This window comes from Scomber japonicus, chromosome 16, assembly GCF_027409825.1.
Source record: "Scomber japonicus isolate fScoJap1 chromosome 16, fScoJap1.pri, whole genome shotgun sequence".
NCBI classification, from domain to species: domain Eukaryota; kingdom Metazoa; phylum Chordata; class Actinopteri; order Scombriformes; family Scombridae; genus Scomber; species Scomber japonicus.
This window is the reverse complement of record NC_070593.1, coordinates 230,413-244,457: the sequence shown is the minus strand read 5'-3', so window position 1 is coordinate 244,457 and position 14,045 is coordinate 230,413. Positions and strand designations below refer to the sequence as shown.

General features: G+C 48.1%; 1 protein-coding gene across 1 annotated transcript in view; it reads left to right on the top strand.

The window, feature by feature from the left end:
• Positions 1-3,179, top strand: part of sec23a (Sec23 homolog A, coat complex II component) — a 25,421-nt gene extending 22,242 nt beyond the window's left edge. The window contains exons 14-17 of the mRNA XM_053335952.1: positions 907-1,068; positions 1,878-1,964; positions 2,732-2,953; positions 3,066-3,179. Of these exons, the coding sequence (XP_053191927.1) occupies positions 907-1,068; positions 1,878-1,964; positions 2,732-2,953; positions 3,066-3,155 (561 nt within the window). The 3' untranslated portion in view covers positions 3,156-3,179. The remainder of the gene's footprint in view (positions 1-906; positions 1,069-1,877; positions 1,965-2,731; positions 2,954-3,065) is intronic.
• The last annotated feature ends 10,866 nt before the right edge of the window (positions 3,180-14,045 follow it).

The following is a 14,045-nucleotide window of genomic DNA, read 5'->3' as shown; positions in this document are numbered from 1 at the left end:
GACCTGTCTACCTGTCTACCTGACTACCTGTCTACCTGTCTACCTGACTACCTGTCTACCTGTCTACCTGTCTACCTGACTACCTGTCTACCTGTCTACCTGACTACCTGTCTACCTGTCTACCTGACTACCTGTCTACCTGACTACCTGTCTCCCTGTCTCCCTGTCTACCTGTCTACCTGACTACATGTCTACCTGTCTCCCTGTCTACCTGTCTACCTGTCTACCTGTCTACCTGACTACCTGACTACCTGTCTACCTGTTTACCTGTCTACCTGTCTCCCTGACTACCTGTCTACCTGTCTACCTGTCCACCTGTCTACCTGTCTACCTGACTACCTGACTACCTGTCTCCATCCCATATTACTCCACCTGTCTACCTGTCTACCTGACTACCTGTCTACCTGACTACCTGACTACCTGTCTACCTGTCTACCTGTCTACCTGACTACCTGTCTACCTGACTACCTGTCTCCCTGACTACCTGACTACCTGTCTACCTGTCTACCTGTCTACCTGACTACCTGTCTACCTGACTACCTGTCTACCTGTCTCCCTGTCTACCTGACTACCTGTCTACCTGTCTACCTGTCTACCTGACTACCTGTCTACCTGTCTACCTGTCTCCCTGTCTACCTGTCTCCCTGTCTACCTGTCTACCTGACTACCTGACTACCTGACTACCTGTCCACCTGTCTACCTGTCTACCTGACTACCTGTCTACCTGTCTACCTGACTACCTGTCTACCTGACTACCTGTCTACCTGACTACCTGACTACCTGTCTACCTGTCTACCTGTCTACCTGACTACCTGTCTACCTGACTACCTGTCTCCCTGACTACCTGTCTACCTGTCTACCTGTCTACCTGACTACCTGTCTACCTGTCTACCTGTCTCCCTGTAGTTCATGTTCCACCTGAGGCGGTCTCCGTTCCTCCAGGTGTTTAACAACAGTCCAGACGAGAGTTCGTATTACAGACATCAGTTCAACCGCCAGGACCTGACCCAGGCCCTGATCATGATCCAGCCGGTCCTCTACGCCTACTCCTTCCAGGGCCCCCCCGAGGTACACACAACTACACACACAACTACACACACCTACACACACCTGTCTACACACCTGTGCTGCTCAGTGATGGGGGGTCTCTCGGGGGTGTGTGTTGCAGCCAGGCGGGGAGTTCCTGTCCTCTGAAGCCAACCAGGAAGTAACTTAGAGCTGCATTCTATCAAAAGGCCACCAGGGGGCGACCGTCTCTATACAAGTCAATGGAGAATTCACCAACTTCTCACTTGATTTCTAACCTCAGTAAACGTTTTCAAAATGTGTTTATGGTCTCAATCGCTAGTTTAAAGCCTTCTTCAATGCAGTATGATGTTCATTTGGGACATTTTGGCCTCCCTGATTTTATATGTGACGATAAAGCAGGGTATGCATTAGGGGGCGGGGCTACGTCCTGATTGACAGGTTGATTGACCAATGTCCTTGAGATCCAGCCCTCGTAACCATAGCAACCTCCCCGCTCCGCCGTTAGCCCCGCTCATACTTCAGCCCATGGCTCCGCCTCATGCCCATATAAGTAGAATCCCTGTTTTTATTTTTCCCAGCATGCACCTGAAATTTTCAAGATGGCGCTGCCTAGATTAGAAACTATTGGCTTCTGAGCAGCAGTCCACAAACCAATGGGTGACGTCACGGATGTTACGTCCATTTCTTTTATACAGTCTGTGGTTACAGCCCGTCCTGCTGGACAGCAGCAGCAACTACACACACCTACACACACCTGTCTACACACCTGTACACACACACACCTGTACACACCTGTGCTGCTCAGTGATGGGGGTCTCTGGGGTCTCGGGGGGGTCTCTGTGTTGCAGCCCGTCCTGCTGGACAGCAGCAGCATCCTGCCAGACAGAATCCTGCTGATGGACACGTTCTTCCAGATCCTCATCTACCACGGAGAGGTACCCTCACCCTTACCTGTGTGATGTCATCACCTGCTCTACTTACCTGTGTGATGTCATCACCTGCTCTATTTACCTGTGTGATGTCATCACCTGCTCTACTCACCTGTGTGATGTCATCACCTGCTCTACTTACCTGTGTGATGTCATCACCTGCTCTACTCACCTGTGTGATGTCATCACCTGCTCTACTCACCTGTGTGATGTCATCACCTGCTCTACTTACCTGTGTGATGTCATCACCTGCTCTACTTACCTGTGTGATGTCATCACCTGCTCTACTTACCTGTGTGATGTCATCACCTGATAAACTTTATTCAAACTGAACCATGTCCTCACTTTACTGAAGTATCTCTCTCCACCTGTCTGTCTGTCTCCACCTGTCTGTCTGTCTCCACCTGTCTGTCTCCACCTGTCTGTCTCCACCTGTCTCCACCTGTCTGTCTCCACCCGTCTGTCTCCACCTGTCTGTCTCCACCTGTCTGTCTCCACCCGTCTGTCTCCACCTGTCTGTCTCCACCTGTCTGTCTGTCTCCACCTGTCTCCACCTGTCTGTCTGTCTCCACCTGTCTGTCTCCACCTGTCTGTCTCCACCGTTCTGTCTCCACCTGTCTGTCTGTCTCCACCTGTCTGTCTGTCTCCATCTGTCTGTCTGTCTCCCCCCGTGTGTCTCCACCTGTCTGTCTGTCTCCACCTGTCTGTCTCCCCCCGTCTGCCCCCCCCGTGTGTCTCCCCTGCCCCCCCCCCCCCCTGCCCCCCCCCCCCAGACGGTGGCCCAGTGGAGGAAGGCGGGGTACCAGGAGATGTCTGAGTATGAGAACTTCCGTCACCTCCTCCAGGCTCCGGTGGACGACGCTCAGGAGCTTCTTCACACTCGCTTCCCGATGCCGCGCTACATCGACACGGAGCACGGCGGCAGCCAGGCCCGCTTCCTGCTCTCTAAAGTCAACCCCTCCCAGACCCACAACAACATGTACACCTGGGGACAGGTGAGACCTCTGACCTCACACCTGTAGCATTAACCTGAGCCTGACCTTTGACCTCTGAGTGTAATGACCTGTGTTGACCTGCCCCCCCCCCCCCCCCTGTGTTGACCTGCAGGAGTCCGGAGCTCCGATCCTCACCGATGACGTCAGTCTGCAGGTGTTCATGGACCACCTGAAGAAGCTCGCTGTGTCCAGTGCTGCCTGACCCCCCCCTGACCCCCACCTGACCCCCACCTGACCCTACCTGACCCCCACCTGACCCCACCTGACCCTACCTGACCCCCATCTGACCGCACCTGACCCTACCTGACCCCCACCTGACCCCACCTGACCCCCATCTGACCCCACCTGACCCTACCTGACCCCAACCTAACCCCACCTGACCCCCACCTGTCTTTAGTATTTTTGCGTTTTGCTGCCTGACCCCCCCTGACCCTACCTGACCCCCCCTGACCCCCACCTGACCCCACATGACCCCACATGACCCCACATGACCCCCACCTGTCTTTAGTATTTTTGCGTTTTGCTGCCTGACCCCATCTAACTCCTCCTGACCCCATCTAACTCCTCCTGACCCCATCTGACCCCCACCTGACCCCACCTGACCCCCCTGACCCTACCTGACCCCACCTGACCCTCACATGACCCCCACCTGTCTTTAGTATTTTTGCGTTTTGCTGCCTGACCCCATCTGACCCCCCCCGACCCTAACTGACCCCCACCTGACCCCCCCTGACCCCATCTGACCCCCCCTGACCCCCATCTGACCCCCACCTGACCCCCCCTGACCCTACCTGACCCCATCTGACCCCCACCTGACCCCCCCTGACCCCCACCTGACCCTCACATGACCCCCACCTGTCTTTAGTATTTTTGCGTTTTGCTGCCTGACTTCTCGTCTAAACCAATAAACTGACAGAACACGCCGTTACCATGGCAACCAGTCATCCAAGCTGTTACCATGGCAACCAGTCATCCTCCAGCTCATAGGGCACCTGTGTGACACCTGCTGCTCTTTATCTCCACATCACTAACACAGCAGTTTCATATCTCACGTGCACACCTCACACGTGCACACCTCTGAACAAAGTGCACGTATGTCTGGAGCAGGAGTGACATCACACAGGTGACCTTTGACCTGCTGAGTGAATAACTGTGACTACAGCGCCCCCTAACCCTTCTGATGTTAAACACTAAAGTTATAAATGTTTACTGAACTAGTAGGAGGATGAAGATGATGAAGATGATGATGGAGATGATGATGATGATGATGATGATGGTGATGATGATGATGATGATGATGATGATGATGATGATGATGATGGAGATGATGATGATGATGATGATGAAGATGTATTTGTGTATTTTATCATCATCACAGTTTCAGTTTGAAGGTTTTAATAAAAAGATTCATGAAACATTTTCTCTTCGTTGTTAAAGTTAAAGTTTCACTGCAAATAAATCATTTCAACTTCAACACGATTCATTCATTCATTCATTCATTCATTCATTCACTCATTCACTCATTCATTCATTCATTCACTCATTCATTCATTCATTCATTCACTGATTCATTCATTCACTGATTCATTCATTCACTCATTCATTCACTCATTCATTCATTCACTCATTCACTCATTCATTCATTCATTCACTCATTCATTCATTCACTCATTCATTCATTCATTCATTCATTCACTCATTCACTCATTCATTCATTCATTCACTCATTCATTCATTCATTCATTCATTCACTCATTCATTCATTCATTCATTCACTGATTCATTCATTCATTCATTCACTGATTCATTCATTCATTCACTGATTCATTCATTCACTCATTCATTCATTCACTGATTCATTCATTCATTCATTCACTCATTCATTCACTCATTCATTCATTCACTCATTCATTCATTCACTCATTCACTCATTCACTGATTCATTCATTCACTCATTCACTCATTCACTGATTCATTCATTCTCATTCATTCACTCATTCATTCATTCATTCATTCACTCATTCATTCATTCATTCATTCACTGATTCATTCATTCACTCATTCATTCATTCACTGATTCATTCATTCACTCATTCATTCACTCATTCACTCATTCATTCATTCATTCATTCATTCACTCATTCATTCACTCATTCACTCATTCATTCATTCACTCGTTCATTCATTCATTCATTCACTCATTCATTCATTCACTCGTTCATTCACTCATTCATTCACTCATTCATTCATTCATTCACTCATTCATTCATTCATTCATTCATTCACTCATTCATTCACTCATTCATTCATTCACTCGTTCATTCATTCATTCATTCATTCATTCACTCGTTCATTCATTCATTCATTCATTCACTCATTCATTCATTCATTCATTCACTCATTCATTCATTCATTCATTCATTCACTCATTCATTCACTCATTCATTCATTCATTCATTCATTCACTCATTCATTCATTCATTCATTCACTCATTCATTCACTCATTCATTCATTCACTCGTTCATTCATTCATTCATTCATTCATTCACTCATTCATTCATTCACTCGTTCATTCATTCATTCACTCATTCATTCATTCATTTACTCATTCATTCATTCATTCACTCATTCATTCATTCACTTATTCATTCACTCATTCATTCACTCATTCATTCACTCATTCATTCATTCATTCATTCATTCACTCATTCATTCATTCATTCATTCACTCATTCATTCACTCATTCATTCATTCATTCATTCACTCATTCATTCACTCATTCATTCATTCACTCATTCATTCATTCATTGAACAGTGAAAGGGTTAGGGTTAGTCAGGGAGGGGCAGTATTGAGTCTTTCTCTCATGGTGAGGTGTGATACCGCTCTCGGCCACTGTGACTGTGTGGCGCTGTTTCACTGATGAACGGACTCAGGCTTCAGCTGAGCAGACGCCACTAGCTAAGCTAAGGTTAGCTCAGGTAGCTCAGGTTGCTATGGTTACTCACACACAAGCTTTGTTAGAAACACTTGAGTTTGATATTTTTTTCTTTCATTTTCTTGTTTAACAGTTTTTCTCTGACCTGTGAAATATTTCTGTGCTGTGGCGACTTGACCTCGAACACCTCGGGGACACCTCGGGGACACTTCAATCAGAAATGATCGATGATGTCATCATTATTGGTTTCTGATTGGCTTAACTGCTTGGATGGAAAGAAGTATTTTGAAAATACAAAAATTATCTATTTTTCATCTTTTTGACTAAACGGTAAAAACATTAAAGTTAAATGTGCTTTTTATTTTTCCTTTATGAGTAATCTGATATTTAGATTTGAGATGAAAAAGGCTTTTAGAGGAAGCTGCTTTGGGGAAAGAAGTATTTAAAAATACAAAAATACAGATTTACATTTTATTTTATTTTATTTTATTTTATTTTATTTTATTTTGGTAAATCTTTTTTATTTTGGGTATTTGGTATTTTATTTCCACTTTGCTGAAGGGGGGGGGGGGGGGGTTAGCTGACCAGCAGGTGGCAGCAGAGTGAAGACCATGAAGAGTCTCAGCTGATCCTCGACTCTGTTTCCATAGCGATGACTCCCCTCCCTGTTGCCATGGTGATAATATTCCAAAGAATAAAGTAAAAGCAGAAAACTGCTGCGAGCCAGAGCAGGAACACACACACACACACACACACACACCTACACACCTACACACACCTACACACACACACACCTACACACACACACCTGCACACACACACACACACACACACACACACACACACACACACACACACACACACACACACACACACACCTACACACACACACCTGCACACACACACACACACACACACACACACACACACACACACACACACACACCTACACACACACACACCTACACACCTACACACACACACACACACACACCTACACACACACACACACACACACACCTACACACACACACACACACCTACAAACACACACCTACACACACACCTACACACCTACACACACACACACACACACACCTACACACACACACACACACACACACACACACACACACACCTACACACACACACACACACCTACAAACACACACCTACACACACACCTACACACCTACACACACACACACACACACACCTACACACACACACACACACACACACACACACACACACACCTACACACACACACACACACACACACACACACACACACACACACACACACACACACACACACACACACACACACACACACACACACACACACACACACACACACACACACACACAAGGTAACAGGTGAATCTGGGTATCATTCGTTCTTTCCATTTTTATTGGAAATCAAAAATCAAATAATGAAAAACTGCTGCAGTCACATGACTTGAAATTCACCACAGTGGTAGTCAATGAGAGGTAGAACAAGGGAGTATCTGACTTCCCAGAAAACAATTTGATTTTGATTTTTTATGAATATTTTAATTTGGCACTTTTTGCCGTCTAGCGCATATAGATGATGATTTCAAGTAGGCGTTATTTCAAAATGCTGCAGTCAAATGACTTGAAAGCAGAGAACAGAGAGCGAAGAGCAGAGAGCGGAGAGCAGAGAGTGAAGAGCAGAGAGCGGAGAGCGACAAGCGAAGAGCAGAGAGCAGAGAGTGACAAGCGAAGAGCAGAGAGCAGAGAGCGAAGAGCAGAGAGCAGAGAGCAGAGAGCGAAGAGCAGAGAGCAGAGAGCAGAGAGCAGAGAGCAGAGAGCAGAGAGCAGAGAGCAGAGAGCGAAGAGTAGAGAACAGAGAGCAGAGAGCAGAGAGTGAAGAGCAGAGAGTGAAGAGCAGAGAGCAGAGAGCAGAGAGCAGAGAGCAGAGAGCGAAGAGTAGAGAACAGAGAGCAGAGAGCAGAGAGTGAAGAGCAGAGAGCAGAGAGCAGAGAGCGGAGAGCAGAGAGCAGAGAGCACAGAGCAGAGAGTGAAGAGTAGAGAGCAGAGAGCAGAGAGCAGAGAGCAGAGAGTGAAGAGCAGAGAGCAGAGAGCAGAGAGTGAAGAGCAGAGAGTGAAGAGCAGAGAGTGAAGAGCAGAGAGCAGAGAGCAGAGAGCAGAGAGTGAAGAGCAGAGAGTGAAGAGCAGAGAGCGGAGAGCGGAGAGTGAAGAGCAGAGAGCAGAGAGCAGAGAGCAGAGAGCGAAGAGCAGAGAGTGAAGAGCAGAGAGTGAAGAGCAGAGAGCAGAGAGCAGAGAGCAGAGAGCGAAGAGCAGAGAGTGAAGAGCAGAGAGCGGAGAGCGGAGAGTGAAGAGCAGAGAGCAGAGAGCGACAAGCGAAGAGCAGAGAGTGACAAGCGAAGAGCAGAGAGCAGAGAGCAGAGAGCAGAGAGCAGAGAGCAGAGAGCGAAGAGTAGAGAACAGAGAGCAGAGAGCAGAGAGTGAAGAGCAGAGAGCAGAGAGCAGAGAGCGGAGAGCAGAGAGCAGAGAGCACAGAGCAGAGAGTGAAGAGTAGAGAGCAGAGAGCAGAGAGCAGAGAGCAGAGAGTGAAGAGCAGAGAGCAGAGAGCAGAGAGTGAAGAGCAGAGAGTGAAGAGCAGAGAGCAGAGAGTGAAGAGCAAAGAGCGGAGAGTGAAGAGCAGAGAGCACAGAGCAGAGAGTGAAGAGCAGAGAGTGAAGAGCAGAGAGCAGAGAGCAGAGAGCAGAGAGTGAAGAGCAGAGAGCGAAGAGCAGAGAGCAGAGAGCAGAGAGTGAAGAGCAGAGAGCAGAGAGCAGAGAGCAGAGAGCAGAGAGTGAAGAGCAGAGAGCAGAGAGCAGAGAGCAGAGAGTGAAGAGCAGAGAGCAGAGAGCGGAGAGTGAAGAGCAGAGAGCAGAGAGCGGAGAGTGAAGAGCAGAGAGCGGAGAGCAGAGAGCAGAGAGTGAAGAGCAGAGAGCAGAGAGCAGAGAGCAGAGAGTGAAGAGCAGAGAGCAGAGAGCGGAGAGCGGAGAGCAGAGAGCAGAGAGCAGAGAGTGAAGAGCAGAGAGCAGAGAGCAGAGAGTGAAGAGCAGAGAGCGAAGAACGGAGACCAGAGAGCAGAGAGCAAAGAGCAAAGAGCAGAGAGCAGAGAGCGGAGAGCGGAGAGCGAACAGCGGAGAGTGAAGAGCGGAGAGCAGAGAGCAGAGAGTGAGGAGCAGAGAGCAGAGAGCGAAGAGCAGAGAGCGAAGAGCAGAGAGCAGAGAGTGAAGAGCAGAGAGCAGAGAGCAGAGAGCAGAGAGTGAAGAGCAGAGAGCAGAGAGCAGAGAGCGGAGAGCAGAGAGTGAAGAGCAGAGAGCAGAGAGCAGAGAGTGAAGAGCAGAGAGCAGAGAGCAGAGAGTGAAGAGCAGAGAGCAGAGATCAGAGAGCAGAGAGCAGAGAGTGAAGAGCAGAGAGCAGAGAGCAGAGAGCGGAGAGCAGAGAGCGAAGAGTGAAGAGCAGAGAGCAGAGAGTGAAGAGTGAAGAGCAGAGAGCAGAGAGCGAAGAGCAGAGAGCAGAGAGCAGAGAGTGAAGAGCAGAGAGCAGAGAGCAGAGAGCAGAGAGTGAAGAGCAGAGAGTAGAGAGCGAAGAGCAGAGAGCAGAGAGTGAAGAGCAGAGAGTGAAGAGCAGAGAGTTGAGAGCAGAGAGCAGAGAGCAGAGAGTGAAGAGCAGAGAGCGAAGAGCAGAGAGCAGAGAGCAGAGAGTGAAGAGCAGAGAGCAGAGAGTGAAGAGCAGAGAGCAGAGAGCAGAGAGCGAAGAGCAGAGAGCGAAGAGCAGAGAGTGAAGAGCAGAGAGCAGAGAACAGAGAGCAGAGAGTGAAGAGCAGAGAGCGGAGAGCAGAGAGTGAAGAGCAGAGAGCGAAGAGCAGAGAGCAGAGAGCAGAGAGTGAAGAGCAGAGAGCAGAGAGTGAAGAGCAGAGAGCAGAGAGCAGAGAGCAGAGAGAAGAGAGCAGAGAGCGAAGAGCAGAGAGCGAAGAGCAGAGAGTGAAGAGCAGAGAGCAGAGAGTGAAGAGCAGAGAGCAGAGAGCAGAGAGCAGAGAGCAGAGAGTGAAGAGCAGAGAGCAGAGAGCAGAGAACAGAGAGCAGAGAGTGAAGAGCAGAGAGCGGAGAGCATAGAGTGAAGAGCAGAGAGCAGAGAGCAGAGAGCAGAGAGCGAAGAGCAGAGAGCAGAGAGTGAAGAGCAGAGAGCAGAGAGCAGAGAGCGAAGAGCAGAGAGCAGAGAGCAGAGAGTGAAGAACAGAGAGCAGAGAGCAGAGAGTGAAGAACAGAGAGCAGAGAGCAGAGAGCAGAGAGCAGAGAGTGAAGAACAGAGAGCAGAGAGCAGAGAGCAGAGAGCAGAGAGGGAAAGCAGTGATACGAGGAAAAATAATAGAAATATTATCTACGCTAAAAAAAAAAGAGAGTTGGAGAATAAGATGAAAGAACCGGAGAGGGAACATAAAGAACAAACGATAAATCCGTATTTTAAAAACAACCAGAAACAAACTGGATGAACTTTTAACATTTAAAGCAGAAGGGTTAATATTAAGAAACAGAGCCAGTCCAACAGGAAACCGTGTAGAACCTCAAGAGCTTACAGAAGCAGATTATTACGACGACTCTGAAACACAAATCTTTTAATTCACCGACCTTCTACACAGGAAACACTCGACCCCAAGAACTACGAACAATGAATCAGCTGGGACGGAAATCACACGTAGAGTATTTATGCTTTAACATCTGGGAGCCTTCAGATCCGTTCTGTGTTCTGTGTTCTGTGTTCTGTGTTCTATGTTCTATGTTCTGTGTTCTATGTTGTGTTCTGTGTTCTATGTTCTATGTTCTGTGTTCTATGTTGTGTTCTGTGTTCTGTGTTCTGTGTTCTATGTTCTATGTTCTGTGTTCTATGTTATGTGTTCTATGTTCTGTGTTCTATGTTCTGTGTTCTGTGTTCTATGTTCTGTGTTCTATGTTCTATGTTCTGTGTTCTATGTTATGTGTTCTATGTTCTGTGTTCTATGTTCTGTGTTCTGTGTTCTATGTTCTGTGTTCTATGTTCTGTGTTCTGTGTTCTATGTTCTGTGTTCTGTGTTCTATGTTCTGTGTTCTGTGTTCTGTGTTCTGTGTTCTGTGTTCTATGTTCTGTGTTCTATGTTCTGTGTTCTGTGTTCTGTGTTCTGTGTTCTGCGTTCTGCGTTCTATGTTCTGCGTTCTGCGTTCTGCGTTCTGCGTTCTGCGTTCTGTGTTCTGTGTTCTGTGTTCTGTGTTCTATGTTCTGTGTTCTATGTTCTGTGTTCTGTGTTCTGTGTTCTCAGACCTGTGAGTTTACTCTGCTGTGATTTAAAAAGGATGCAGAAGCAGATAACAAAGACCCCATCAGCTATAAGGGATGAAGGGGGGGGGGGGGGGTAGAGTGTGTGTGTGTGTGTGTGTGTGTGTGTGTGGGGGGGGGGGTTAGAGTGGGGGGGGGGGCATATTAATACTGTTGTACGACCCAATCAATACCAGCTCTGGATTAAACCCGATGTCACAGCCTCCAGCCGACCAGGTTCTGGTTCTGGTTCTGTCCCAGGCTTGCAGTACATAACACTACTATTACTCCTGAACCTCTTGCCCCCCCCCCCCCCCAGACTGTTGCCAGGTGACTCATCAGCTGGACCTTGACCTCCGACCCCCCCCCCCCCCCCCCCACCGAGGGCTTTAGGAGGCCTCTCCTAAATTATATTAACTCTCTGACATCTCTGTCTCATTCTGATGACTAAGCCCCCCCCCCCCGCCCCCCCCCGCCCCCCACCTTCCTTTTTTTTATTTATTTTTTTATTTATATTGTTGCTGTGAAATTGCTTCCAATAAAGAGAATTATAAAAAAAAAAAAACTGAAATCTCTCGTCTCCTCTCCTCGTCTCCTCTCCTCCTCTCCTCGTCTCCTCCTCTCCTCCTCTCCTCGTCTCCTCCTCTCCTCCTCTCCTCGTCTCCTCCTCTCCTCTTCTCGTCTCCTCGTGTGTCTCCCTTGTAGACTTGGCCCTGGGGGGGGGGGGGTGGGGGTTAGGGTGACACACTTCCTACCATTCTTCAGCCACTTCCTCCAGGAAACAGGAAGCGTCTGTGTTGCCATGACTACAACCTCACGTGTGTGTGTGTGTGTGTGTGTGTGTGTGTGTGTGTGTGTGTGTGTGTGTGTGTGTGTGTGTGTGTGTGTGTGTGTGTAATGTGTTTTCAGTTCAGCTTCAGCAGTCTGAGGCAGTTATGAGATATCTGTTGTACTACTACTAGAAGTATTAGTAGTAGTGCTGCTGAATCCTGCAGGTGAAGAGTAACGAGCTTCCTCTTGTTCATTCTGATTATTAAAGATGATAAACTTCAGACGTTCAGTGATGGAGGATTTAAAGTCTCTGATCAGCTTCTATTGAGCTTCAGCAGTGTGAGTTATTATATCAGTGATATCTGACACATTTACTGTCTGTTTAGCATCAGATTCCCTCTTAGTGTTTCCTGTTGAGCTGTCAATCAATCAATCAATCAATCAATCAATCAATCAATCAATCAATCAATCAATCTTTATTTATAAAGCACCAAATCACAACAGAGTCATGTGAAGGCTCTTTCCACATAGAGCCCTAACCCTCAGAACCAGACTCAGAGTGGGAGAACATCTTTTAACAGGAAGAACCCTCAGAACCAGACTCAGAGTGGGAGAACATCTTTTAACAGGAAGAACCCTCAGAACCAGACTCAGAGTGGGAGAACATCTTTTAACAGGAAGAACCCTCAGAACCAGACTCAGAGTGGGAGAACATCTTTTAACAGGAAGAACCCTCAGAACCAGACTCAGAGTGGGAGAACATCTTTTAACAGGAAGAACCCTCAGAACCAGACTCAGAGTGGGAGAACATCTTTTAACAGGAAGAACCCTCAGAACCAGACTCAGAGTGGGAGAACATCTGCCTGGACCGGTTGGAGTAGAGAGGAAGGAGAGAGAGAGGGAGGAAGGAGAGGAGAGAGAGAGAGGAAGGAGAGGAAGGAGAGAGAACAAGGAGAGGAGAGAGAGGAAGGAGAGGAGAGGAGAGAGGAAGGAGAGAGAGGAAGGAGAGGAGAGGAGAGAGAGGAAGGAGAGGAGAGGAGAGAGAGGAAGGAGAGGAGAGAGAGGAAGGAGAGGAGAGGAAGGAGAGGAGAGGAGAGAGAGGAAGGAGAGGAGAGAGAGGAAGGAGAGGAGAGAGAGAGGAAAGAGAGGGAGGAGGAGAGAGAGGAGAGAGAGGAGAGAGAGGAAGGAGAGGAGAGAGAGGAAAGAGAGGAGAGAGGAGCCCAGTGCATCATGGGAGTCCCCCGGCAGTCTAAGCCTATAGCAGCATGAACTAGGAGCTGGAACCCCAACTAGAAGCTTTATCACATGAATGTTAATGGATATGGATGGATGGATAGATGGATGGATGGATGGATGGATGGATGGATAGATGGATGGATGGATGGATGGATGGATAGATGGATGGATAGATGGATAGATGGATGGATAGAGGTGGTGGATGGATAGATGGATGGATAGATGGATGGAGGTGGTGGATGGATAGATGGATGGATAGATGGATGGATAGATGGATGGAGGTGGTGGATGGATAGATGGATGGATAGATGGATGGAGGTGGTGGAAGTATAGTAACTAAAAGACTTTGCTAGTAAAAACACTGAAACGCTGAAACATGGAAGATGAAGATTTGACTCATTCAGACTCTGAAGCTTCCACAGAAGGAGGACTGTGGGTTTAGTCCTCCATCACTTCCTGTTAACATGATGATCTAATGCTCAGTATGAACAGGAGGAATCATTACACACACACACACACACACACACACACACACACACACACACACACACACACACACAGTAACACACACACACACACACACACACACACACACTGATCAGCTGCTCCAGTGTGAAACAGATTCAGCGTCTCTGAGACAATCTAGTTTCCAGAGGCGGCGTTTCTCTGGAGGAAACCAGCTCGCCGTATCAAGACAGAACACACTTCCTGTCCTGGGGGGGGGGGGGGGGGGTGTGGAGGGGGGGGGGGGGTGGTGAGGGGGGGGGGGGTGGAGGAGAAACTGGGAGAGAGAGAGGAATTAACTGAGGGAAGCTG